Source organism: Pseudomassariella vexata (genome assembly GCF_002105095.1).
Source record: "Pseudomassariella vexata strain CBS 129021 chromosome Unknown BCR38scaffold_10, whole genome shotgun sequence".
Classification (NCBI taxonomy): Eukaryota; Fungi; Ascomycota; class Sordariomycetes; order Amphisphaeriales; family Pseudomassariaceae; genus Pseudomassariella; species Pseudomassariella vexata.
The window spans coordinates 1,792,564-1,820,248 of record NW_024467965.1 but is presented as its reverse complement, the minus strand read 5'-3'; the positions used below and the strand labels follow the sequence as shown (position 1 = coordinate 1,820,248).

Here is a 27,685-nt window from a genome sequence, read left to right as displayed (position 1 = left end):
CTTGGCACATTATGTGGCTAGTGCACGCAGTCGCAGTACTTACGAGACTGGAAGAACACTCCTATCTGCTAGTTGGCCTCACATGAGTTGCTCTAAAATCCTAGCTCCCAAATTATCCGCAGCTGACATGTTGGACACGCAATTGTTCTGGGACTTGTTCACACCCCATAACCAGAAATTTGGTGCAACCACGAGAAAGGGATTGATTTGATCTCGTGAAGAAGATGACACAGTATCAATGTTGAAGCTATTAGTTATTACATAGTAGATTCTAAAACGCAGCCGTAAGCCTAGCGGTCGAGTTACTAAGTCCGTTGTCGGAGCCAGTCCCCAACTCCTACGAAATGGGGGTGATATACGAGACACTGAGATCGGTATGCTAAACTGACTGGCAAGTTATGTATTTGAAAAGTTTCTAGCGAGTAGCCGTGTGAAATTATTCAATTTATTACAAATATCTTCGCTGTAGTTATTCTTCGAAGGTCACATGCTTCCCGTTTGTGGGCCTCCTCGCCTCGAATATGTCTGTCGCATTGGCTTATATTATCAATAAGCCCTAGAGCATGGCCCCTTTCTTTTTTGCAGACGGGCAGTGAATGTCGGCAGGTTGGAGGTGAAGATGATAGGGAACGGACAAGAAGATTCTCAACAAGATCAGCTGTCCGGGAGGGTAACAAAAAAACATAAATCAAGAGCCTTGTTGCTCTGATAAGATTAACAAAAGTACCTCAACAGGTCATCAATACAGCTGGAGCCTCAATAGGCGAAGGGAACGAACATTCATTTATAATGCTTCTCTGCTCTCTTGTCTTTGTTAGAGATGGTACCCTAGATAATCCAGGTCCTTAACTATCCTCGAAAACTCCATTTATTGAATAAATCATCCGAACATCGAAAAGCAAAACTCCAAAACCCTGTTCCTAAGACAGTATCCAAGGATTACCATTATCCATAATATATTACAGTCAGATACGGGGGCTTGTTGTTGCTGATTCGTCTAATCCTCTCTTGGCAGCAGTTGCAGCGTCTCGGCCGGCCCTGTTTGCAGTCTTAGTGTGACTGGAATAAACGGGCGGCAAATTCGGTTTTTATCGGCGCGCATATCCTTGCATTATATATCCAAGGACTTAAGCCAATCGGTAAGCACATAATGTCGGACATTGCGCTGGATTTTTCGCTGGCTCTACTATAGGCATGATATATGGGTCTTCACAAGTATAATCTAGGAAATGTTGAAATTGGGGACCTGTCATTTCTAAGCAAAGTTTCGAATGCCGCGAGGGGGTATTTAGTGTCATCTTCGTCTTTTCGTTCTCGAACTCGAATCGCCCCAAGTATTGGGCGTCTCGATTATTTCTGGGCTCATGTACTTCTCCTGAATCCACTAGTTTTCATTCTCGGGACGCTCTGTCTAGTGTACAAATACACTGTCTTCCCCCTTCGACTTCGAGTACGCAAACCCAAGCTTATAAAACAATGCATTTATATCCCTCTTCAAATTCTGTACCAGCTCCATCTCGATACCATCTTGCTTCACGGGCGATATAGCCATCGTTTTCGTCTAAAGTGAGACATTCGTAACGCCAAATAAGGGAGTAGTTTGTTCCTATATCCCTGCACCTGCCCATGTTGAGTTGAACTTGTAGCTCAAACTCTTGTAAATACGATGACGCTTCCTGCCCCTGGCATCTTATTCACCAACAGGGCAGATTCGCCAGTGGGCAGTCTTCTAGGAGGACATTCAGGGGTTCAGGCCTTTCCCTTTGAAGTCGAGCTGCAAACCTTACAATACGCTGTCTGTCTGACCATAGGATACAGCTCACTGGATAATCTCTAGCTAATGACCTATACTAAGGTCCCTTTTGAGAGGAAATGGCGGTCCTTCGGCGTCTAGAAGTGATATATTTACAAAGCGGTAAAGATGAAAGAGAAGTTCTCAGTCAGCCATAATTCCAAGGAAACATAGCTACATATGAAGTATGGCTTGAACGGCAAACTGTAATTTTTGTGACTTTTGGTTTAGTAGGAAGGAATTGAAAACACTAGCAAGCAACTATATCGTTAAGAGACTTTAGGTACTCAACTCCTGTAGCAATATCCATAGTGGCACTCAAATGAAAGTCAATATTACTAGCCCAATAGCGTAAAATTTCATCACAACTACTATGAATGGAAATTACCACCCGAATCTCTTCTCTTGATACCTACTCAGTTGAGTTGCTCTTCTTCAAGTTTTAGCTATACTTGGAACATGCTATTTAGCAACAAACCCGTGGTTCAATATTGCAGCCTTGAATTTGATCCTGTACACTACGCCAATAATACGGGAATACCGCTCATAGTTTATGTGGGCAATCGCAGCCCACCGTTCATTGTTGTTGTTCTTATGACTATCGTTACTTGCCGTAAGCTCTGGCTAATCTACAGTGGCCACACTGGGTGGTCCGTGCGGGGCCGAACACTGCCATTTCTGCCCACAGTTTACAAGTTGAGTCGCTCAGAGTTGAGATCAATGAGGGACCGAAGTCACTAAGAGCAGGGCGGCAATGCGAGCTAATGACGCTAGATATGATTTGAGCTGTTGGCAAAAGTAAATAACTCACAGTCGATCACGATTCAATCAAACACCCTGGCTCTGTTGCTGCCCGTCATTGGATGCGTTTAACAAGCAAGTTTAATCTTCCCGAGGGGTATCAATCAGGACGTTCACTAGCCACACCAACGACTTCTGAACGATCGGCAGTGGCGCTACGTGTGGCGGTGCAACAAACAGTGACCTCATTGATGATCGACACTTTGAATTGCAGGACGCGGCCTTGATTCCATGCAACCTAGACGGCACTTACGACATCATATTGCACAGACGGCTGTTCGGCGCAATATGAATGTTGGAGCCATGATCCTCCTCTTGCCATTGTTTCTAAGGAAACTCTGGAGTCGCAACTTTCCACCTTGATCCAAATCAATTCAATCCCAATATCTATTCTCCCTGCCATAATGCATCCTTCAGACCAACCCCTCACCGAGAAACGCTCCAAATGGAAGCTCTTTGGAAAGGACAAAGACAAGGACAAGCGCAAGAGCGGGGACGTATCCGCCCTACCGGTGGCAGATACTGGCGACTCGGCGTACGGTACTGGCAGTGAGCCCAACAATTCTATGACGACCGAAGGCTTGTCCAATGCCTCGAGAAGCACCAGTGGCTTGCACCTCAATGCTCCAAATCCAGGCCAAGGCCACCCTCTCAACACCAACGGCTCGCGCCTTAACGTGCCCACTACCGGCAACGCACCCATCGAAGCTAATGCATCTATTCCAGCCAACGTGCCTGAATTGAGCCGCGGCCCTCAGACGAGCAGAGAGGGACCATCCTCTCACACAAGTCCGACGATCAAGCAAGAGACACACACGAATCCAAACACTGGCCAGACCGTGACAACTACGACGACTACTACAACGACAACTACGACGGTCACTGGCCCCAATGGGGTGAGCTCGAGCATCACGGAGCCCCGGTCTGGCGTCTCAGAACTGGCCACCGGCACCGAACCTGAAGCACAACAGACGCAACCAAATGTGCAGCCCACGCATTCCCCGCAACCGACACAACCTACGCATCCTACACATCCTACACAAAATCCACAGCCCACGCAACAAACAGATGCCAGGTTGACAGAGCCTTCGCCGATTGAACCCCAACCAGACCATGCGGCGCGATCTCGACGGCGTAGCTTAGAAACGCCGGGCCGCCGCGTAATACCAGCTCGTGATTCCGTACCGTCAGTCCCGCCCCTGAATACGACAGAGCCGAGCCCCGCCATACCCGAGCGCAACATGGCACGGAGATCTTTCGATAGTCCTTCGCGAGCCACACAAAATCAAAGCTTTAGCTATCCGGGGCGAAACGAGCCACCGCAGGAGATCAATGACTATCCCAAGCGCAAGCCCGTTCCTACACAGCAGGTGCAGCCGCAGACACAGACGCAGACGCAGATGCAGACGCAGACACCAATTGGACATCAGACACACCCGACGTTCGAAAACCTGAAATTAGCTGCTGCTGGTATACATGTGAGTACACGTTAATGAAGCCTGTCAATCGGTTGAACTAGAGCCAACGGCTTTGTGCGCAGGGAGCCGGCGAGACTCTTCGCGGAACACTCAACTCCACCGTCGACCGACGATTCTCCAAGAATACCCAGGTGCAAGAGAAGAATCAGGCCACCATCGAGGCCGGACGATATGAGATCGAAAACAGACGGTTCTACCACCCGAACGATGTCGGACAAATATCGCCACAGGGACAATCACAAGGTCACGGACATCCAGCGCAAAATACTAGTTCTGTACCCCAACAGCAGCAGCAGCAGCACGATATGGAACACCCTGACGGCAGCAGTTCTTCGTATGCATGGGGTGACAAATCAGGGCTAATCAGTGGCAGGCTGGGTAGCCTGATAAACAAGGCGACAGGTCGTGCTTCGGCGCGAACCCCCGAAGTGGTGGAAGAAGAGCCACGGGAACGGGCGAGGCTGAGGAAACGGAGCAGTTATGGATTGGGGGCTGTCAGGGAGTAAGTCTCCGCAGAAACAAATATGAAAACCTGATTTTGATCTTTAAACAGGGAATCGAGAACGCCTACTGCTTATGAATAGAGTGACAAGTTGTTGGGGAGGGTTGACTTAGGTACAACCATTGATTTCGCTGACTGCACACCGTCTTTATTCGCAGCCATTCTGGAGATTGTATCACAGGCAGTACCCCAAGTTCCGCAGAAAGGGGATATACCAATATCCCAATAATATCGTCTTTATCGGCTGTGGTACCTGGTTAATGTCGTCATGATCGATTTTGGCTTGTTAATTGTCCAATGACGATAGACCCTGTTACTTTCACCGCAGGGATGAGACATTGGAACCTGACTATTAAGGAGCCCACAGTGTCGAATATCACTTCTCTTGATGGAAACTGTTCCACGACTCGCCGGATCAGAGTTGCTCTTCTTCATCTTCTTCACGAGTGAGGTACATCGATACACCCTCGAAGACAATAAGAGTTGGTCAATCCGCGGGAATGGCTTCCGACCATGCATTTTCTGTCATCGAAGTAGCCACCAGCTCGTACGATCCCCACCCGGGCTTCACATTGATTGGCCCCATCCGAATCGCAACAACATCTGGTAAATCTACAACCCAACTTACCCGCGTGCCAACTACTTCATCTCTGCCCTCGATCTATCCCCGATTCCGCAATCTGAACGGTCGGCTACCCAGTCCACACGCAAGATGGACGGCAGTGACCTTGTAGTCATTGACGAACTCCGCGGCCCACTTGTCAAACAGCAACGCCCGTAGTGCGATGCTCGTGACTTGACCCGGGTTACAGAATTTGGTCCATTCGTAGGCGATTTGGTCCACGGTGAAGTGGGCGTGGTAATCGTCGAGGATGGAGCGGGGGAAGCGGTTGAAGTCGGCGGCTTGGACGCAGATGGTGGCTAGGCTCGTTTCGGGGGGGCGGTGAGATGGGTTTTATGAGTGGTTGACGAAGACGAGGTGGAATTAGGTGTGGTCACCGCTGCAGTGTGGTGAAAGGGGGTGGATCAGATAATAATGTTCCCAGGGAGCTGAGCTGTCGCAGACGGAAGAGATTGATAAATGCGGAGAGTTGGGCCAAACTGTTGGTGGGCGGGAAGTCTGCGGTCTTCCAGTGGAATAAGAGGCAGCCTAGGGGGGATTACGGCTCGCATTGCCCCTCGGCCGTTCGCTCCCACTGGGTTAGAACTCGTGACATGAGCTCTGGAAGAAGCACTGTCTCGTTTCGTTGTATAAGATATCTTCGCTGTCTTTGTATTGCCGTCCAGAACGTCCAACAGAAGTTAGCTCATCAAGTTTTGCGCGAAACGGCCTAGGTGACGGCCATTGAGATCCCAGAGGGCCGTGGTTCAAGCCCCAGGCCTAGAAGACCAAGTCTTGAATAAAGGAAAAAACGATGAAGGTAATGCATAGATATTCGACTAGCTCAAGTTAGCCGTTTCGGTCTAAGCAGTTCTGCAACGATGACCGTTGCCAAGCGTCTCGTGGATCGCACTAATTTGGTCTAGCATTTCGAGTCTAGTTAGTGAAATAAACTTGCTGCTCATCTCAACGTTGAGCAACGATGCTTTGGAACCTCTGATTTCTCAGATAAAGGCGCTGAAGCTGTCCTGTGAAAGATGTGAAACCTCGTCGGCGTTGGTGGTGCCACAGAGTTTATCCGAGTTCGACGACGTCACCTGAGGTTGGCAGGCACAGCCAAAGCCATTGCCTCGGATCAACAGTTTGTTGTGGTCTTCATCTCCTGGTGTCGCTGGTGACCTCAGCAAGATTGATTCGCTTACATGGAGAGACTTCAAGGTGCTCTCATTGACTTTGCTCAAGAAATTGAGCTTCGCTGCGCCGTGACGTGAGATCTACTTTGGGACACCTCGCTTTCTTCATCACAGCCATGTCAACCTTCAACGGCATCATCCACGAGTTCCCCGACATCCGGGTCGATTTCTTCCGCCAGAACCTAGACAAGCGACCGCCGCTAGCTTGCTTTCTCAGTCATGTTCACAGCGACCATCTTGCTGGGCTGGAGACACTGCGATCTCCGTTTGTGTACTGCTCGGCTGCGACGCGTGAGATCTTGCTCCGTCTCGAGAGATACTCCTGTCGCATCAACTATGCGCAGGGTATTCTCGAGGCCAAGGTGCAAACTTATAAGCATCTGAAGAACTTGCTGAAGCCCATTCCTCTGGACACACCGACCACGCTTGAGCTGGCACCCGGGAACAACATCCAGGTCACTCTGCTTGATGCGAACCATTGCGTTGGGGCTGTCATGTTCCGTGCGTGTTTTCCTTCTAACTCCTGAAATTTGACCTGATGTATTTCACAGTTGCTGAAAGCGATGGAAAGGCTGTACTATACACTGGTGACATTCGAAGCGAGCCATGGTGGGTGAACACGATTGCTCGTAACCCTAGCATGGTCGAGTACTCCACCGGCCTGAGAACGTTAGACCGTATCTACCTGGACACGTCGATTCTTGATGATTACGAACAGCAAACCAAGGCAAATGGCCTACGGGAGCTTCTGGAGAAGGTTGCCAAGTACCCCGATGATACGTATTTCTGCATGCAAGCGTGGACTTATGGCTACGAAGAAGTTTGGATTGCCCTTTCCAAGGCACTTAAGTCCAAGGTGAGCTACTTTTGATATTGTATGAGTAAATAGGTGTCTCATTATGGTATAGATTCATGTGGACAAGTATAAGATGGGCGTGTACAAGTCGCTTGTAGCCAAGCCCACCAACGATCGCTTTGGCCCGCAGTTCCAATTGTCCAAAGAAGCGCCGTACCTAGTGGGCTTCACATGCGGGAACAACCAACACGATGGCTGCTTGACATTGGATGAGAATGTGCGCATCCACAGCTGTGAGAAAGGGACGGCTTGCGCAGTCATGCAGAACAAGCCAGTTGTCTGGATCCAACCAATCGTCGCCCGTCTGCCTAACGGCCAAGACATTGCAGAAGTCGGCATAGGCGGTGGCGGCGGCGACCTGGAGCGTGAGGCTGAGTTGGACCACCTGGTGCCCAAAGATATCATGATGCTTGTACAGATGTGAGATGACGCCAACATCATGCCATGCTGCCTGCCACTGACAACGACCAGGATCGACGACAACGACAACATACCGGTAGAAGTCAAGGAGGAGATGCAGGCTATGTTCATCAAGCTTCTGGAGAGTGGTCGAAGTGTCTCATTGAATATGGACATTTCAGGGTTCCCTGAAGATATGCGGACGAATTTGAAGGATATCGTCCTGTCAATGGTGAAAAAGTTAAAGACCACTTCCAATCACCAACAACGAGGCCCAGCACCTCCGGTCCAGTCATTGCCGACCAAGATCACCTTCTCCTACGCCCGCCACTCCTCCTATCCGGAACTAAAACATTTAGTGGAAACCCTCAAGCCGCGTGACATCTGGCCTTGTACCGTCGATGTTCCTTACTGGCACCAAAGTGGCATCACCATGCAAGGTTACTTCGGCAAATACTGTAGCGGCGACGTGTTCGAACACGACATTGAGATGGACAAATTACTTAAAGAGCAACTGGCTCGACAGGCACAGCTGCAGCGGGAAATAAATGGAGAAGACAGCCGCCGGACGATGATAAATCCTGCTCAAGGTCGGTCCGGTCCAGTTTTGCCTCCTACTGACGCACTCGATGTGTCCGCTGCGAAGGTCAGTAACAACCATCCGAGCCAACTGACAAAAAATGCACGAACGCCAGCTAGAGAGGAGGCTGGCTCTTTTCCAGCGGACGCGATATCGATCTCGTCGACAGACTCTTCCCCCGTGGCGCCCGACCGATCTCGAGACATGGCACCGTCATCGAAGCGGAGCTACGAGACATTCCAGGAAGGTGATAGGACTGAAGAGGCTTACGATGACGTGGTGATGCAAGGTGGTTCGCAAGCGTCTTCTCTATCTGCCCGAGCTTACGACACCCGGCTGAAAGCATATAAAGCCATGGAAAGTGGGGACTGGAGCGTCGGACTGATATCAACTACGGATCACCACAGCAACATGGACCCAGTGCTTGGAGAACGACGCTGAGGTAAATAGGGAGGAACTGCTGTCCGTTCCCGTTTGTGCATTTGGGATATCTGCGTCTCGCCTCGGCTGCAGATCTGCGGGACTTAGGTACTATCTTATACCCTAACTGTAAGATATACCAAGCGCACCCGTTGACTTCGACCATGAAATTCCTAGAACTGACTTGAAGCTATCGTGTTGTCTGTTCACATAGAGGATCTTCTGTAAAGTGGCCATGCGTAGTTGGAGTAACCTCCTTCTGTGGATTTTACGACAGCAAGTGCCACTCCACCTTCAAGTCACTAACACTCGGCCTAAATAATATCAAAAACCTGCGGGTCATGGTCCCAAAATCGAGTATCCCGTCCCAGCATGGCATGACTTCGTAGCTAAACTGTAACTCCTTTTGCTCCTCACTCACGCCGTTCACCACGAGCGCGATATTCATAAACAACAATGTAGAATGTGTATCTACAAAATTGAATCCTCGTTCGTTAGGGAGAATCTATGTAAGAAATAAGGATCACAAGATTGCAGAAGATTCAACAAAGAGACGACACTAAACAAAAGTGTATATACCCCCAAGGTGTGTGGGGTTACCAAGGAAAGTGCTCAAGTGTCCTGATGAAAAGTTTGTCTGTCTATGTTATTATTCTTTTTCGCTTCTGTACTTCTGTGCCTTTTTTGTCCCTTTTTATTTCCAGACGTGTCGTGTCCAAGTTTATTATAGGCAGCATACGCCCGTGGCTGCATCTATGATCTTCCTCTGACCAAGCTGCAGTCATGACTCCAACTACTGCAACCCAAATACCTGTCGCACAGAGACCCAACGCCCCGCCCCGCAAATCCTACAGAGGATTTTCGGTCCAAGTCTGACTAAATCTCCCGCCCTAATCCATTCGCTTGCTCTCATTCTCCACAGTGCGGGATCTACTACGCACCCGACGACCCAGCTGTAATAGACGACAAGCGCGACAAAGACAATCCTCGTCTCCCTCCTCAACCTGCATTACTTCCTGCGCCTCCTCCTCCTCCTCGTCGACAATATTCATGTGCTGCACCGGCTCCCATTGAATCGCCGCCATTATCCCCTCCCCCTCCTCCTCTTCCCTTATTCTCACCCTCTCCCCCACCTTACTATAATGCCACTCAGGCACCATATCCCCCGCCGGAACAGGCAACTTCTTCCCCTCCGGCACTCCCTCAAGAACTCCCCTGACCTTCTCCAGGTTCTTCTGGGCCACCGTCGGATCCAAGAGCGGAAAACAAGCCATTGTCTTGTGGTCGCCGCGGTAGACGTCCTGGCCGCACCGGCAATTCCAGTTCCCCCGACAGGGTTGCTTGCTCAACTCGCGGGCGTGGCCTTCCCGTTCGCAGCGGATCATACGTCCGTGTTCGTTCATGCGGGTGTGTAGGCCCGGGTCGCAGAAGACATGGTCGGCGAATTTGCGGCCGGGGGCGGACAGGAGGGGTTCGAGGAGGGGGCCTGCGCCGGGGAGGTTCTTGGGGCGGACTGAGGAATAATTGTCCAGGGGGGTGTTATTGGCGTTGAGGTTGATTGGAGCGTAGTCTCTATTGGACATTCGTGCCTGCATTGGCGTATGTTGGGTGGGAGAGAGGTTAATACGCGGAAGATGGGCGAGGCTATAGCTGTTGCTGCGTAGAGGGACTAGTATCGGGTCTGAGGGGGCGGATTCCACGCAGAGGAGGTCAGGTATCATGGGAAAGGGCGGCAACGGCGGGTTCGGAGCGGCTTGCAATATGGAAACCCCACAGATTTTGCGTCGTTGCTCGCCGTCATCGACTTGTTGCTGGCTTAGATTGTCCGGTACAAGGTGATTGTCGACGGGTGAAGGGCCGATGTACTGGCGGCCCCCAGCGACGCTTGCAGGAGGGATATGACAATGCCTTGCCGTACCGATCAAGTTCTGCCCTGCTTCTGGATTTCCCTTTAGCCCGTGTGCTAATTCGCCGTACCCAGGCATAGGGACATATCCCCCATAGCTCGATTGATGCCCATCAGCCATAGCGCCTAGCGATGCGTCTCGTTTTGCGAAGGGCAGGCACAGACAGCGTTACGTGAAGGTCCTGTGATATTATTCCCCAAATATAGCAAATGCAAATGATGTGTGGAGGAAATTTCCAAAATTTTCCAAGGGTGATGGAATGGTGTGGGCGAAGCTTGGGCGACCCAACTCAACGACTGGCTCCAGTAAATGCGAAGGTTTGGTATTCCCATGAATTTCGAGGACGCGGTGCCCTACCAGTGGCACAACCATTTCTGTACCCTATTAACCTGGAATAAACTACCTGGCAAAGTGGTGCTTTGGCCAAGAGGACACCAAGGGCGCGGTTACGAGTCGCAGGCACACGAGGAGTAATGGCATTCGCCAGTGGCTAGCCTTTAGACGTCTTCATGCCCATTTCAGTTCCGCAACACCCTTTTCATCACTATCATAACGTAAATAGTGACATGTCCTACCACAGAGAACGGGTACGGTATCGCATTGTTTCCTGTAGGCTTGTGAGATAACTCATGCCGCAAACTTGGATATGCTAGAGTGATGGATAGGTTCGTGCAAATTAGCTATAGAAGTGCCATGGATGTCGCAGGGTCATTAACCCTTCCTATCGTCCTCATGACGGTAGTCAAGATGGGTCGCTTTAATGTGAATCTGCTAGCCCCCGGTTGAGGCGGGCTTAAAACCGTCAGACGGCAAGCTCTTCTTGTGCTGATCCATCGAAAGTTCATATTTGGGGGCAGCTCCATGCCAATTTGTCTGATTGCAAGTGGTAATTCGTCAGTGCTTCTGTACGTATTTGCGAGTCTGAAAATAGCGCAGCGTCTGGTAAATGGCAAGCTCGATCCTGTCCACCTCGAATATCTCCCCCGCACTTCCTTCCTCAAGAGAATGACTTTTCAATCTTGACAAGTATGATGCCCTCTGTAGCCATGCCGTCCTTATTGTTCAGCTGAAGGAACCGGTATCCACTCCTAAGACGGTCTAGTCGGATGCTCGCCCAGGCCGCCAAATCGTTACGCCCAATTTCATCATCTTTGACCAGGAATCGCACAAACGCTAGCTCAGGCTTGACACCCTCAACCCCCTTAAACTCGAGGACCTCGCCTTTCCAGTCGGGTTCGATGCCCTTCATGGTCTTTGTCTTGGCCTTGTATTCGCCCTCCTTCGCCTTACCCGATTGCTCCATTTTGAGCATGTGTGTGTGGTGGGGCTCAGTATGGAGCTCAACCTTGAGATACGGATTGAAGCCAGAAGCCTTATCATCCTCTTCAGGCATCGGCAGATTCTGGGCAGCATAAACAGTGATCCTCAGGTTGAGCGTCTGGTGCAGGATTTCAGCGGGTGCGAGTGGCTCCGTAACAACGGTTCCTGTCGATGTGGTCACCGGAGCATCGTCGCTTGTGGCGATGGGCTTCCCACCACGGTAACCGTCGGGCTTCAAGACGTACCCACCCGTGCCAGCGAACATGCCCTCGTTAAGCATCATGCCCTCGTCCCACTTTTGCCAGTTAAGCGCCACGATCTGGATGCCCTTGCGCCAGAACACTGGCGGATCGAGGTTAGACGAGCCGATGCGCATGCCGGATGGATACGTGCGCATCAGGTATTTCTGGTTGTGTTTGAACAGGTCTGGCGCTTGCTTCTCGTGCACTTCCTCCACAGTACTCTCGGAGAGCGAGAAGACGTGTGTGGGCATCTCAGCTTCGGGTTGATCAAGGGACTTGAACGACACGCCGCGGGTGTAGATGCCGAACTCGGACAAAACCTGGATGATCTTAGAATGTTTCTTTTGTTTCTTGCTGGTTTTATTGGATGCCTGCGCCTCGGCAGGGAGACGGTCTTCGTCAGACGCTGTCGTCGAGCTGGGTGCTGGGTCGCCAGGTGGTGAGTACTTGACCTTCACTAGGATCTTCTTGCGAAGCTCCCCGGGGGGAGGTAGGATTTTGGCATCGGTATCAGCTTGTGGTAACAGGAAGTCGGTCCATACGTCTTTCATGATCGTCACCATGGCTTCTTGCTGCTCCGCAGAGCAGTGGACCTCGAGGCTGACGATCAGAGGGAGGTCCGAAACGGCAAACGCATACTCCCTGATGGTCTGGCAGACCTGGCGGAAGGAAACCTCCTTGGTCAAGGTGTAACCGTGCAGTACTCGTGGCTCAATGGCGATGGCTTGGGGGGCTGATGGTTCCTTTGTAATAGGTGTCCCAGTCTCCATAATCTCGTCCTTCTTGGCACTTTCTGCCTGTGCAGGCTGCTTCGAGGCCGCCTCTGTTTTCGCTCCACCACTCGTGTACTTCTCCAACCGCTTGCCTAGAGAAGTGTTCTCTAATCGACTTGCGATGGACCCAGGAATCTTTCTTGCCAGACGTTCTTTGCGACTGGCCTTCTTGAGCGCTTTCTTCTCTTGGTACTCCTCGTCGCTGCTCTCACTCGTAGACGACTCCGAGTCGGAATCATCTCCATCCCACACATCAATCTCGATGCACCGACAACCCCGCAGCAATACGTTCTTATAAGCATCCGTGCTGGAGTTACTGTACAGCTGGTTGCCCGTCAAATAGGTGTTATGGCTTGAGGAAATAAAGTAGCTACTCAGCGGCCAGCTCATGTCCTCATCTAGGGGTGGCCCCAGGGCATTTGTAGCATCTGAAGTCATGTAATGCAAAAAGCCACTCAAGTCCAACTCCTCCTTGGTTGCGATGTCGCCTGAGGGGTCAGTGACTTTGTCCGCTTGAACATGATGAAGAAATGTGACAATCTGAAATTTGTTCCACTTCTTCTCGGGACTTGCGTGGCAGTTGAAGATTCTCTCGAGGTGCCGCAAGACTGGTGCGGCTAACTCCTTGATGGTGCGTTCCTCACCGCCTGGCTGGCCGCCGCCGGCTTGGTGGATGGAGTCCTTAACTGGTACTTCGCTGCCCGTCATGATGTTGGTGATTCGAGAAATGAATTGCGAGGATAGACAGCGAATGGAAGAAAAAACAGCAAAGAGTTGAATATCATAAATGCATCTGCGAAATTTGACGAGGCGTCGTCTGTCAACTTGGCAAATAGGAAGAATTCAGCCAAGCGTGACGTTTGTCCACATAGGCTTGGTTCATCTGAGGTTGGGCGCCGCACCACTCAGACCCGCTGTTGATTTATTCGCCCATCTGGAGGTGGTCGATCGGTAGTCCACTGAGAGCAAGGAACGTGAAACACGGTCGAACCACAGGTGGCCATCCAGCTCGAGTGCTTGGTCTAGACTCATGCAATTTGCAGGCATCGCCAAGTAAGTTAATTGGGAGCGCAAGGGCTGCCGCCGGCACGTTCTGGATGACTTGAGCCATGGCGTCATTGGGTGCTAGTCAGGCTTCTTTACCTGTTGTAGGTAGGTCTGCGTGTACAGTAGATTGCATCAGTAGCAGCACACAAGGCCACATGGGCAACACGTCAACACCGGAGTCTGCTGCTACAGAGAAAAAACGTTGTACGAGCGAGGTCAGAGATGATCGAGGATCGAAGTCTTCGACCTAATGTTATCAGGAAATATCCTTCGTTCTGCATAAGGAAGGTTCGTTGCCCAGGCAATGTTACTTCGTGTCAATGGAAGCTTCGAGGACCCCGCAGTCGACAGCCGACCCCACCATAAGGACCTGTGTTGTACTTATGTCGACATTGATGACATCAAGTGGAAACCTGTGAAAGTTGAGGTCGAAGTTGCAGCTAAGGATATAGATGTCTACGTAGTCTTGTACCGAAATTGATCATGATTTGATTGGATCTTGTCGCGATTATCTTGCTGGAGAGCAATCTGTCAGAACTTGCAACAGGACCATTGTGCTCAAACCCCGCTTCCAGCATCATGCTTCGCTTTGTTTTGGCGACTCAGCTCAAAGTCAGTCAAGCAGCAATGCGTGTAACTGTCGTTACCACAATACCATGATAAAGGTACCTACTCCACTTGCTGTAATTATTGTTGGAACCTCTGTGCCCAAACGTGTCGCCGCATGCGTGTTTCTGGACGTCACAGTTCTCATAGAGGGTCAGAGAATAACTACCAATGTGGACGTCTCACTCAAGTTCGCCAAATCTGCGGATACAGGGCGATAATGGACCTCGGGCGAACTCTCCTGGGAGAAGGTGCTAGGCAGTCAGAAACGCCCGTTCGAATTTTCAAGATATAGCCTGCCATCAACTTGATAATCGAAGAAAGGCGATCCAGTCTGCAGAGTTAGCCAAGGCCCACGGAGTCTTCGAGGGGGTGTTGGCGGCGGCGTCTTGACATCGGTTCTGTGAGTCGGCGGCAATTTTCAGCATCTGGATAAAGACATCGGCTGGCAATGCTCTGGTGGCCTCCAACGAGTTTTTAATCACCTAGGGCTCGATTGCTTCCTTTATAGTCAGGATGATGGAGTGGTTCAGATAAGTCTGGAAGACCCTGAAGACATTTGGTGCCGCTGAAACAAGGGATCAAAGATCATATGGTGCTTCAAAGAGTTTCAATATCACCAGAACCATCTTTGGCGGTGGCGAGGTGATTCCAACCATGTTTACCGTCGCTTCTTGAGCGCCAGATTGCTTGGTGCTTTCAGGTTATGGTTGGTATAAGTGGGCAAGTTGACGTTACACGGGTGTCAAATATTCGATGCTTTGAAAGATGACCTTATAATGCCCGAGTAGTTTGTGTGAATGAGCAAGCATCTTTGCAGCTTATGTAATTCTCAAGCCTGTTCGATTCACCATCGGTTGATGTCTCTTTCTCATGATTACTAAAAACTAGATAAGTTCTATATTGAACACTGTTACACGCCGAGATCCAGACGTGTTAAAACCCCCAAGTTCAAACACGTATCTAATTTGGCATATTCAACTTCTTTGAGCCCTTCTATATTGGTTCCAGTGCACAGATGTGCCAGCTAGCTCGCGATCCCCAAATCGTGTCACAGTATTCGGTCTCGTGGAAAGACTCGACATTGTGGCAGCGATGATGTGTATCTCGATACTTACGAGGGTGCGACTTTGAATTTTGGCGGGGTCTATGAGGGTATCTATTAACCAGGTAGGTTCGAGCGATAGGGCGTTGTCAGCGGATATAGCCGCGCCTGCAGTATCTGGCCCGCAAATGATGAGCGCAACTGTTCGCCCAATTTTCAATACGTACCTCGTAGGTTGTAGGCGACCTCAAGGAGAACGTCACTTAGCACCTTCTAACCTAAATCTTTGTTAGCCGTAGTCTACCAGAGATTAGACTAGCAGCTCAACTCTCGAGCTCGAGGTTCTGCACTAAGAATCCTTGCCTTCGCCCCACTTTACGTCTCATCTTTGACTTGCTGACACCGGCCGAGCCTGGGATGTTCCAGCTATCCTCTCAGCCTACACCACCAATTCGTTGCAAGCCGCATCCGATGATACGTGAAACGCTTGCCGTTAGGTTCTGAATCCCCCCTGAAGATTAGCCGGCTTTCTGAACTGGCCATCATTCGAGAATCATGTCTGGGCTGATCTGCGAGAACTGGGGTTCTGTGTTACACCCGTGCGACGCTCAGATGCCCGCCCGCTGTCTGACAACGTCGTCATCATCTTTGCGACGGTGGAGATTCGACTTAACGTCAACTCCATGAACCCCACGATGGACACTAGCTTTGGCGTGCTATTTGAACACCTGACGGCAGGCCGCTTCGTAGGCGCTGTCGTAATCTTTACCGTAACGTCCTTCATCGTCGATTTCGCAAGCAAGCCCTCCTATCCGGATTCCCTACCCCGGGTCGGCCATGGCAAAGGCTTCGTCGCAAGTCTGAGGGATCACTGGTCTTACTTCACCCGCTTTCAAGACTGGATGCAGGAGGGATACGAAAAGGTTACTGCGTCATGCCCCATTGTCTGGCCGGGGCTCCAATGCTAACCGCGTCTGATACATGTAGCATTCCAAGTATGGCCGCCTCGTCGTTGTGCCATCGTCGGCAAGCCGACCAGCGAAAATCGTCATACCGCAATCTCAGACCACATGGATGCTGGAACAGCCTGACTCGGTCATCGGAACCCACGAAGCCCACAACGACATTCTTTACAGCGAATACAACTTCCTCGGCAAGCGCCTATCCGACGATGTATACCACACGAGGGTGGTGCATAAGAGCATCGCCCGCGCTTTGAGTGCGTTAATACCGGGAACGCAGGAGGAGTTGAAGGATTCGATCGACAAGGTCTTTGGTCTAGACACGGAACAATGGAAGAGCGTAAATGTATGGGATAGCTGGCTGAGTATTGTGCCTCAGGTGACCAACAGGATGCTCATTGGGGCCGATGGCCATGTCAATCGTAACTCAGCGCTCTTGGAGAGTATGGTCAAATTTACCGACTGCGTGGTTCAAAGCAGCTTTCTGTTCTGCATGTTTCCCAAGAGCCTGCATCCCATTGTTGGGCCCTTGCTTACAATCCCAAATTGGATACACTATTGGAGAGGCGCGAAACATACTCTACCCGTAATTCAGAAGCGACTTGATGACATGAACAAGAAGGCCGCCGGCGATCCGGCATATCATGACTGGCTTGAACCAGAGGATTTCATCACCTGGACGATACGTGTTGCCCGAGCTGAAGGCAACAGCTTTGAGCTCCAACCCTCCGTTATTGCCAAACGATTGCTTCCCATTGAATTTGCTGCGATTCATACAACGACACTAACCGGCCTAAACATGATCCTTGACCTCGTTTCGTCTGACCTCTCGCTGGGCTATCTGGAAGGACTTCGCGAGGAGGCAGCTCGGGTATTCAAGGAGGAGGGCGGCAAATGGACCAAGAACGGTCTGTCGAGGCTCTACCGCATTGACAGCGCCATCCGCGAGAGCCAAAGGCTCAGCATATTTGCTACCACCCAAGTCGAACGGAAGGTCGTGGCACGAAGTGGCATCACCAATCCGACGCAAGGTTGGCATGCGCCATACGGGAGTTCACTCGTGTTGAACTGGCAAGGCTTGCACCACGATCCTGATCTACACCATGAGCCCGAGAGATATGATGCGTTCCGTTACTCCAATCCCAGAGAAGAGTACGAGTCCAGACCTGCGGAGCAAAAAGACCCTGCTGAAGCACTGAGGCTCAAGAAGATGGGGATGGTCACCACAAGTGATTCTCACCTGGCCTTTAGCCATGGTAGACACGCCTGGTAAGCACAGACTGGGCACGCCGTTCCACCAACCCTGCTGATTTCTAAATAGCCCTGGTCGCTTCTTCGTGGCACATGAGCTGAAGATGGCCATTGCCTACATCGTCATGAATTACGATATCAAACATATCAATAAAAAGCCGGAAGTGCAGTGGATGGGGCAGACGGTCATCCCACCACTTCAAGCACGCGTGGAGGTACGTCGCCGCAAGGGATCGGTGAGTCGGTCATATGCGGACGGCAACAATCAAGATAGGAAAGCTGAATGATACTAAAGATATCTGATGGATTGATATAGACTTCGCTGGATTTTCCGAATATTACAATCGCACCCGAAATACAAGAAAATGTCAAACTTTTTTCTCGTTGTTCTGATTACCAATGCCTCTTACGGGGGGGCGCTCTACGTCTGCAGGCTCATCTGTGCAGCTCCTTCACACGAGCTGATTAAGCGCTTTCGGTTAATGTGTGGAGATCATGTTAATATCAGGAGTAAGTTCTCTTGCCCTATGGCTAGCCATGGTATCGATCAACTGTCTCTCCTCGAGCCAGGGCTCAATCGGAGTTTCATGCAAAAGAATTTGCAGTGACCAGGAAATCATGCGCGGAAGCGCTTGGATCGCGCACACAAGATGCACTGAAAATTCAAGACGAACACTGCCACGAATGCGACCTCCTTTCCGAGTCTTGGGTTCGCGCAACAAACTTCGACGCCGCGGCCAGCAATACGATGGCGCCAGAATCAGGGGCCACAGAGTCGAGGCAACCCAAGGACATATTGCTGCTGTTTGATATTGAGGACGCTCTCGACCGACTTTTTCACAGGTATGGCGGCGTGCGCGACTTCATTGCTCGCTGCGAAGCCAGAGGCGCCGCCCAAGGGAGACAGCTCTGGGAGCTCCGCAAGCCGGATTACCTGGACTTTTTGGGCGTGAGTGAGGAGACGGCCTTTACGGCCTTTGCATGGGAAATACTGGGGTTAGATGTGGATGACGAGATGGCTGTTGAACAGGATGTCGACGACAACAACACGACTAGTTCAATCGCGCCCGTATCGACGCCTGCCATGACATGTCCAGCCCCTGAGGAGGATATAGGGTGCGATGAGGAGATGAAATGTGACGAGAACCCTGCTGGAAACGCGCCGATTGATCCGGTCGATCAAGCAGTGGAAGCGCCCGGATCGGCAGGTTTTTCTCTTGACACAGCTCTAGAAGATGAGAACGACGCCCGAGACACGACGGCTGGTCCAGATCCCCACATGGCCATGGTAGTCGCTGAGGCAATTGCTCGTATTGAGAAACCCATGGCCCAGCCTGATGTTGATGACGACGATGGTCTGCGCCATCCAACTCCTTGCGCGAATAAGCAGTCGGCTGATACACGACCCCCAGTTTCACAGCCGACGGGTGCATTGAGTCCCTCGCGTGGGCTTTTCACCATTGTCGAAGAGCCCGAGGACGGCGGTCATGTGATGTTTACTATCGAAGATCCTCGCGCTGCGAACTATAATCACTCCGAATCGAAAAAGCCGAATGAAGGATACCGTAACGCACCCTTGGAGGGACCTGAAGCCGTTCCGGATGGCAGTGGCTCCATGCCGACTAGGAACGTGGACAATTCCGAGAGTGCCTCCACGGACTCGAATGATACGGTCGACGAGGAACAAGAGAAAGAAATCAGGAATGCAAACCACATCTGCGATGAGCTGAACTGCTCGGCGAAAGGCTGCGCTAGCTGCACCTCAAAGAGCGAGAAGGGCAAGTCAGCGAGTAAATCGCCAAATGGAACAGGACGTTATCCCAACCTCCAACCCTCGAATGGTGAAAGCGGTGGATCATCGAGTCAACCGCCAAATGGCATTGGACGGTGTTCCAACCACTTCCATCTATCGAATGGCCACAACAGTGAATCGTCGACTCGGGGGCCTATCGATAACCCCCAAGCCGCGAACTCGACACGGGCTGCTCGACGCGAGCTACTGGGCCCCGTATTCAGTGGCATCGAGCGGCGGACAGTCTCGTCCATCCAACTCGAATCCTCAGAACCTGAGATCGCCCCAGTGCGACAAGAAGTCAGCACGCACGACGTGAGTGTGGGAGCGGAGGTCGTACAGACCATCGACAGTGAAGACGACTTCGATGCCGAGGCTGACGACATGGAGTGGTTATCCTTTGCCTGTTTTATCGGAATAAGGGTACAGGAACGAGTGGAGCGATTTAGGCAAAAATACTTGTGTATGACCATAAAGAGTCGCGGGCTGGGAGACGTTGATAATACCCCGAGGACGTGGTGGAATGGACTGTGGGACCCGCGGCCGAGTTTGCTGGGGAATGGGACGCAGGCGGTGATTATCATGCCGAGTGGGGAGGCGGAAAACGGAGAAGCAAAGAAGTTAAGTTCCTTTGGGAAGTGTAATCACGTCCACAGCGTGGATAGCTATGAAATCCAGAAGGGCGATAAACGGCGCTAGGTGTATAAGGCTTATATACTGAAGAAGAACCCTAAACTGAGTAGCCATCTGTAACGAAACCTCTAATAGTCTAGCTGCGTAAACCACTAAAGAGTCTGTAAGGGTTTGTGCTAGTAAGTAAGTCCTGCTGCGGAGTCCTGAAGCAATAATATCGGGGTTTGACGTATGGAGTAGAGTGCTTTGGGTAACTGAAGTATTCAAGTAGGGTAATCGGGAATAGAGTCGTTAAGGCAGTTTGCCTCACCAATGGGTTAGATTGATGCTTAGATTGATCACTGAAGTAGAGACTGTCTATCTATGAAATGCCTGGGAGTCCTGTCTCTTATATACCCATCTCTCCTTCACTGATCCCCACTTGGATATGTTGGTTGTCCAACATATTCAACATATCCATTCCTTCTTATCCTTCTTGGTTGATTGATTGATTGAAATTTAACGTCTCATCACGTGAGACGTGCCGGGCGCAGTGCCGGCATGGTCTATGCTAGTCGAATCTATGTTACAGGGGACTGTCTTCATCTAACATTCCTGTTCAGTGCGATTTATCCTTCTTGGATCGTTTGGATATGTTGGCTGTCCAACATATCCACCCCTGTAGGTCACGTGATCTGTCGGTCCTTTCCTTCCTCCGATGCGGGGTCCCGTGATCCTAGCGTCTGTATCCACCTGGCCTGCCGACGGGCCTGTAATGTTGGTTCAGGGCCAACGGTTCGTGACACCATCTCATCGAGGACTATCGTAGCAAGACGCCGGATAATGAGTTTGATCAAAGAATGAGTTCTTAATTGGGCTCTCACTGACTGAGCTTGTCAATGATTCTTGGAACCACAACAGATGGTAAGCGGATTTAGATACGTTGAATCCGTGAAGCACCTAAAAGCGATGGCATTGTAGCAACGTGTCTAGCAACCACCAGTCAGAGGATGGTATTCGCGGTCCCGCTGACGTTGGGACGGCGCTGGCTGACGCGCTAGCCCCGATGCGTATACGAGGATATCCACGTTCGCCTAGACGGGGCCGACCATGGATATCCTATCGATACCTTCTAAGGTACATAGTTATACTTAACTTAGGAGTAGTGGGCCAAAACTCGCTCACCTTCGTCCTGTGTTTCGCTACGGCCTGCCATCAGTGCAGCTCAGCCCTTGGAAGCATTGAAAGGCCATAAGACCCCTCCCATCAGCTGTGGTTCTTACCATTTCTCCCATCTACATCAGTTCCCTTGACTTCTTATTTCTTTTGGGTACCCGCTTCTCGCCCGAGATACTGCACTACAGATCCATTTAGGGGCTCCCTTTCTAATCGCCACCCCAAATCAAGCTTATTCTTCTAGGCCGCTGGCAAGATGTGTGGGTGAGTTAGACAGATACAAAGACTCAATTGCACCAAGTAGTACCATAGTCCTCTTCCTCTTGTTTGACCAGGCAAAGCTCTCTTCGACCGGAACAAGACTCGAGCTGGTTCGGGTACGGAAAATTCCACGCAACCGAGTCGCGGTGAAGCAACGGAACCCCTCGATGTTATTTTGAAGACGAGATGCTAACATTGAACCCCGCACAGTATTTTCGGATGTAAGTATCGAAGCCACGATACAGTGTTCTTTTCTATCGTGGCCTTCGAGAAAACGCCACTTCTTGCATTCACTTGTGCTAGTTACAGAACCGATACTAGCATCGTCATATTCGCGAGAATCTCTTCCCGATCAATCAAGAAAAGGAGACGCTAACATTTGTCTTGTTAATAGACGTCAGTTATTTAGTAGAGAAAGACAGAAAGTTCAGTAAGTATAGCGAAGCTCTCAAAACCTCGCTGCGGAAAATGCTTTACAGTACTTAACACGGCGAGGTTTCTCCACTTAAGATGGCATTTGCTAAAAGCTGTGTTTTAGTTATTGACACACTTGTTAATGGTAATATTTCTGAACTCAGCCTCGTCCTATTTGACGTGATCAAATGAGGAATTAACACGATTCTCCTCATCAGCCCTGTCCGGCCTCGAGTATCGTGGTTACGACTCTGCCGGTTTAGCCGTCGACGGTGATAAGAAGAACACAGTCCTCGCCTTCAAGGAGGTTGGAAAGGTTGCTAATCTTAAGCAACTCATCGAGGATGAGAAGCCAGATCTCACCAAAGTCTTCGACTCACATGCCGGCATTGCACACACAAGATGGGCAACACACGGTACTCCTTCCCGCTTGAACTGCCACCCTCACCGGTAAGATGCTTATTTGAAGGCCCTTATTGGATGGTTTACGCCTTTTCATTTTCTAATGCAATCTTATTTTCAGATCCGATCCGAACTGGGAGTTCTCGATTGTTCATAACGGTATCATTACCAACTACAAGGAGCTGAAGACCCTCTTGGTCTCTAAGGGCTTCAGGTTTGAGACAGAGACCGACACCGAGTGTATTGCAAAGCTCGCCAAGTACATCTACGACCAACAGTCTAGTATCGACTTTGTCGACCTGGCCAAGTCCGTTATCAACGAGCTTGAGGGAGCTTACGGTCTGCTGATTAAGTCTGTCCACTACCCCCACGAGGTTATTGCTGCCCGCAAGGGTTCGCCCCTCGTTGTTGGCGTCAAGACTCAGAAGCGCATTAAGGTTGACTTCGTCGATGTCGAGTACTTTGAGGAGGACGCTCTCCCTGCCGAGGCTGCCTCGCAAAATGCCGCTCTCAAGAAGACCTCGGACAACTTCTTGACCCCTAATGCCGCTATGCCAGCTACCGCCGATAAGCTTCTACTCCATCGCTCGCTCTCTCGTGCCTTTATGACGGACGATGGGATGCCCATGCCCGCTGAGTTCTTCCTTTCCTCCGACCCGGCTGCCATTATCGAGCACACCAAAAAAGTCATGTACCTTGAGGATGACGATATTGCCCATATCCACGACGGCTCCTTGAATATCCACCGTCTCAAGAAGGCTGACGGTAGCTCCAACGTCCAAACTATTCAGACTCTGGAGCTCGAGCTTCGGGAGATCATGAAGGGCAAGTTCGACCACTTCATGCAGAAGGAGATTTTTGAGCAGCCTGAGTCCGTTATTAATACCATGAGAGGTCGTCTGGACTCCGATAAGAAGACCGTCGTGTTGGGTGGTCTTAGATCATACATTGCGACAATCCGCAGATGCCGTCGTATCATCTTCATTGCTTGCGGCACAAGTTACCACTCTTGTATGGCCGTTCGAGGTATCTTCGAGGAACTCACAGAAATCCCCATCGCTGTGGAGTTGGCTTCCGACTTTTTTGACAGACAGGCCCCTGTCTTCCGTGACGATACCTGCGTGTTCGTCTCTCAATCTGGTGAGACTGCCGACTCCCTCATGGCTCTTCGATACTGCTTGGAGCGTGGCGCCCTCACGGTTGGTGTCGTGAACGTTGTTGGTTCCTCTATCTCTTTGCTCACACATTGCGGTGTCCACGTCAACGCTGGTCCCGAAATCGGTGTTGCCTCCACCAAGGCCTACACCTCGCAGTTCATAGCTATGGTCATGTTTGCTCTGTCTCTTAGTGGAGACCGTATATCTAAGGCGCAGAGACGTCTGGAGATTATAGAGGGTCTCAGCAAGATCTCAGAACAGATCAAGCAGATCCTGGAGCTTGACCAGCCGATCAAAGAGCTTTGCAAGAACACCTTCAAGAACCAGAAGTCGCTGCTGCTGCTTGGACGTGGCAGCCAGTTCTCCACTGCCCTTGAACGTGCTCTGAAGATTAAGGAAATATCCTACCTTCACTGCGAGGCTGTCATGTCTGGTGAGCTCAAGCACGGCGTCTTGGCTCTTGTCGATGAGAATCTTCCCATCATCATGATTTTGACCCGGGACGGCCTCTTCAAGAAGTCACTCAACGCTTACCAACAACGTATGTTTATTTCCCTAAAACGCTTACTGTTGCTTGTCCCGTATTAATATTTCGTAGTTGTTACACGTGGTGGCAAGCCGATTGTCATCTGCAACCCCGGTGACGAAGAGTTCAAGGCCAACCTGGCTGAGAAGATCGAGGTTCCCAAGACCGTCGACTGCCTGCAAGGTCTCCTAAACGTCATTCCTCTGCAGCTCATTGCCTACTGGCTGGCTGTCATGGAGGGTTTGAACGTCGACTTCCCCCGTAACTTGGCCAAGTCTGTTACTGTCGAGTAAAGCGGTTTGATGTACGAATGACATTTGTCTGTTCTCATGACTTGGTGTTGGCTGTACAAGGAATAAAGTAGCTGCAGTCATTGATGACCACGGGTAGTTTTCGGACATCGCTGGCTTACATTAGGTCCGGTCTAAGGAGCAGTCAGCTACAGGAATAGATCTGTAGTCCCCGGGCAAGCAGAGGAAATAGGTACTATGTGGACGAGATACAGGTCGGACTTGATTATGATTCGACCATGGCCACAAACCACGTCCTGATGCCAATTTACTTCATCGTTTCGAACAGTTTTTGGTAGATCAAGGTCATTCCACTATTCCTGTATAATACATAGTTAATTGGCCGGAAATAATGGGTACAGCAGTGCGGAGCATATGATTCGGTAGAGTGGCACTGCTGCTAAGCATGCTATTACAATAAAGCCAGCCACCTAGTCTAGTCCAATCTAGTCTAGTCTCAAACCTTCGCTAATTGGCCATGATCCAACAGGCAAGTTCCCAACCGAGGCCTCATCGATGATGTAGATGAACTTCCATAGAGCCTAATACCAAAGTCTGGTGAGGTCATATTTGCACGTAACAGGTCGTAGTAGCATGCGTAATGACTGTGGGAGGAGATAGACATGTGACTACCTTGACTACTAAGTGAACAATGCAGACTCTGTCTCGGATCCTATCACGATTAGGATGACATGGCCATGCCCTCGTACCCTCATAATCCTCCAGCAAATTCTTGTTTATGAGCTTGTCGTCTACCCACGAATCCTCTGAACAAAGACGCCCACCCCAGCTCAGCAGATACTGGACCGTCTCGCCTTGGACGGGTTTACACAAACTTGACGCCCAATTGGAAGCTGTCGTACACAGACTCAACTGCGTTATGATACATATGCAACGTGAATTGCTGCTGGAATGTGACTTTCCCGGCCTCTTCGACGCACTCCGGCATAGGATTTGGAATCGACCAGGAACCGAGTCTCTGGCGTTTCTGCAAAGGTAGTTTTTTTTCCTTTACCCCGCGTTTGATCAGGAGACTTGGACAGTTCTCATTTGCACTAAGAGAAGCATCCGAGGCAGAGTTACAGGTTTCTTTAGATGCAGGCAAAATTGGATTTTCAAAATGGATTGCCTTGCACCGAGGCAATGTGGTTGTAAGCAACCTTGTTGCTTGCCGGCGTTGTCTCACCTGGAATTGGAATATCAGCAATACGAAATCGAAACCGAATGCAAGCCCTACGGCCATCTGATATCTTTGGACACGAATTACTTTCCATATACGGAAGACAGAGATGACTTCTACGCACTGTGATTCCGTAAACCTGAAAAGCCCGTTGTCATCCTATAGCATGGCTAGACTTTGAGACTGTTTCACATGGGGCTTGGCTGACTGATAGGGCCGTCATGTTTCGTCTGATACCATCCCTCGCTTATCCATATGGAGTCGCAGATGATCGATTAGTTACGAAGATGTGGGGAGCCGAGGTAGCGGACTCAAAATAAAAACGTCTTCTTTCTTGAACCCAACACATTCGTTTGTAATCGTCAAACTCAACAATTAAAGATGTCACATCAAGACACATCATCCAGGTCTACCCTGGGGCCGTTGGAATTAGTACCAGTCACGTTCTACCCCCTTGGAACCCAAAAGCACTTTGAGCGAACCGAGCAACGGATCAAGAATAAACCTTACGCAAAGTATCTGCACTCGAGCCTCTCCTTGTACCCGGACATTATACCCGCCTTGAAGAAGCCAATAAACCCCAAGGATTTTCTCCAAATCGCTCGTGTCGCTCACCTCCTCGAACCAGGCTACCACGAAATAGAAAATGGCTGGTGTGCTCTCAATGATGGAACCGCCTACGTCGCCTCCAAAACCCGCTTCCCTGGCGCCACAGGCGAGATGATCGACTGGTGGTTTTGGTGGCACTCAGTCGAGCCCGAGCGCTACGCTCTTTGGTACCCCTATAACCACGTTTCCGCCCAATCGTCTTTTCAAGACCGCCTGCACCGCGATGACCTCAGCCATCGCGAAAAATGGCTTGGGTCCACGCATAAGGTGACCGAGTTTATCGGGCCACAGTACATGAAAATCCGCATCCAATTCGTGAACCCGGCATATTTCGGTCTGCCGTGGGATAAACTCGAGGGGGCGGGATACGCCGCTGCGGTGTGCGCAGTCTTGTGGGACGCATGGTTACCCATGAAAGTTGGTGAGTTCTTGCATTTGTGGCGCAGGAAGGATTATGGACTTGAGTTACGGAGTCGGTATTGGCTGGGTCATCAGGTGTACTTCGACCTGGTGGGACTGAAGATTCCGGTGGACTATCTTGGGGGCATTTTGGGGTTCAAGCAACGGCTTGCCGGCGAGAATATTGCGTACGAGCAGTTTCTTCACGATCAAATTGAATTTACGAATTTGGGGATAATTTTGCCCGGGTTGTTCGAGGAGTTTGGTCAGGACAAGATGAATGGGAGGTGAGGGTTGTAGTAGTCACTATGGAGGCCTGTAAGACATATGTGGAAACAAGATTCATTTGATGAGACAGGTAGTCTGAACTGGGAAGCTTGAATTACAAATGTGGGTGAATATAATCCGGAAAAGTTGGGTAGTAAAAACCAAAGATACAGAAAAACGCGATAAGTCTATGCTCCAACCCGGCCCAAGCAACAATAGGGTCTAGTTGCTTATGGCAATAATAACCCCTATTTCCCAACCCATACTCCCTTCAGAAAGTCTTCGGCCTTGGTGAACTCATAGTCAGGCAAAAGTTTATTCCACTCATCAGAAACAGCCCACGCCCCTTGTATTGCCGAGAGCAAGACGCCAATTGTAGCCACCTTGGAAAATTCTTCGACCTGATCTTTAGGAATTGCGGATACGTTGTGTAGCCGAGGATACTTTTGTGTTTTTAGCACCCCAGCCTCTAAGTCCTCCTTTTTGAGCCAGTCAATTTGGAATGGCTTGCCTGCGATATATGTTAACGTACCCCACAAGCAAGTTGGCCACTTTTTCTTGGCACCGTATGAATAACTTCAATAACTTAACTAAACTAAAAAAGTAATAATTCAAACTAACCGACGCATAACAGCCGTCGCACCACGTGAAAATTGGTCAATAGCCGTAAGTATTGTCGTCGGGGAGCTATTTTGATGCTGTACGATTCTGTTTTTAACGTATTCAGACTGGGATTGCGCCTCGGTTGGGTTATTTGGAGTCTTTGATTCCCAGATTAAGGGGGCGCCAGACGAGCTCCCAGGAGGTGTAGGCGTAGCTTAATAT

At 50.4% G+C, this 27,685-nt stretch overlaps 8 protein-coding genes across 8 annotated transcripts; 6 read left to right on the top strand and 2 right to left on the bottom strand.

Annotated features, from left to right (window-relative positions):
- Positions 1–2,826: 2,826 nt before the first annotated feature.
- BCR38DRAFT_440918 (uncharacterized protein) lies at positions 2,827–4,647 on the top strand. The gene is made up of 2 exons (XM_040860739.1): positions 2,827–4,071; positions 4,134–4,647. The coding sequence occupies exons 1-2, from the start codon at positions 2,998–3,000 to the stop codon at positions 4,575–4,577; spliced, it is 1,518 nt and encodes a 505-aa protein (XP_040713779.1). The 5' UTR covers positions 2,827–2,997; the 3' UTR covers positions 4,578–4,647.
- A 1,497-nt stretch (positions 4,648–6,144) lies between these two features.
- On the top strand, positions 6,145–8,724 carry BCR38DRAFT_373703 (beta-lactamase-like protein). Its single transcript, XM_040857315.1, has 4 exons — positions 6,145–6,868; positions 6,919–7,223; positions 7,276–7,643; positions 7,695–8,724. The coding sequence occupies exons 1-4, from the start codon at positions 6,484–6,486 to the stop codon at positions 8,641–8,643; spliced, it is 2,007 nt and encodes a 668-aa protein (XP_040713778.1). The 5' UTR covers positions 6,145–6,483; the 3' UTR covers positions 8,644–8,724.
- Positions 8,725–9,452: 728 nt separating this feature from the next.
- On the bottom strand, positions 9,453–11,142 carry BCR38DRAFT_38470 (uncharacterized protein). Its single transcript, XM_040857463.1, has one exon. It carries the CDS (start codon positions 10,647–10,649, stop codon positions 9,513–9,515), a length of 1,137 nt encoding a protein of 378 aa, XP_040713777.1. The 5' UTR covers positions 10,650–11,142; the 3' UTR covers positions 9,453–9,512.
- Positions 11,143–11,526: 384 nt separating this feature from the next.
- Positions 11,527–13,572, bottom strand: BCR38DRAFT_348100 (PLC-like phosphodiesterase; the record flags this gene model as incomplete). Its single annotated transcript, XM_040856398.1, has 2 exons — positions 11,527–12,880; positions 12,950–13,572. The coding sequence occupies 2 exons, from the start codon at positions 13,570–13,572 to the stop codon at positions 11,527–11,529; spliced, it is 1,977 nt and encodes a 658-aa protein (XP_040713776.1).
- Positions 13,573–16,257: 2,685 nt separating this feature from the next.
- Positions 16,258–18,062, top strand: BCR38DRAFT_347257 (cytochrome P450; the record flags this gene model as incomplete). Its single annotated transcript, XM_040856330.1, has 3 exons — positions 16,258–16,485; positions 16,550–17,793; positions 17,846–18,062. The coding sequence occupies 3 exons, from the start codon at positions 16,258–16,260 to the stop codon at positions 18,060–18,062; spliced, it is 1,689 nt and encodes a 562-aa protein (XP_040713775.1).
- A 112-nt stretch (positions 18,063–18,174) lies between these two features.
- Positions 18,175–20,567, top strand: BCR38DRAFT_38446 (uncharacterized protein). Its single transcript, XM_040857458.1, has one exon. The coding sequence runs from the start codon at positions 18,524–18,526 to the stop codon at positions 20,264–20,266; it is 1,743 nt and encodes a 580-aa protein (XP_040713774.1). The 5' UTR covers positions 18,175–18,523; the 3' UTR covers positions 20,267–20,567.
- A 759-nt stretch (positions 20,568–21,326) lies between these two features.
- Positions 21,327–24,893, top strand: BCR38DRAFT_440904 (glutamine:fructose-6-phosphate amidotransferase). The gene is made up of 7 exons (XM_040860738.1): positions 21,327–21,619; positions 21,827–21,837; positions 22,011–22,046; positions 22,155–22,175; positions 22,249–22,480; positions 22,554–24,130; positions 24,188–24,893. Exons 1-7 carry the CDS (start codon positions 21,612–21,614, stop codon positions 24,406–24,408), a joined length of 2,106 nt encoding a protein of 701 aa, XP_040713773.1. The 5' UTR covers positions 21,327–21,611; the 3' UTR covers positions 24,409–24,893.
- Positions 24,894–25,966: 1,073 nt separating this feature from the next.
- BCR38DRAFT_495524 (PhlG protein) lies at positions 25,967–26,884 on the top strand (the record flags this gene model as incomplete). The annotated part of the gene is made up of 1 exon (XM_040864740.1): positions 25,967–26,884. The coding sequence occupies one exon, from the start codon at positions 25,967–25,969 to the stop codon at positions 26,882–26,884; it is 918 nt and encodes a 305-aa protein (XP_040713772.1).
- Between the last annotated feature and the right edge of the window lie 801 nt (positions 26,885–27,685).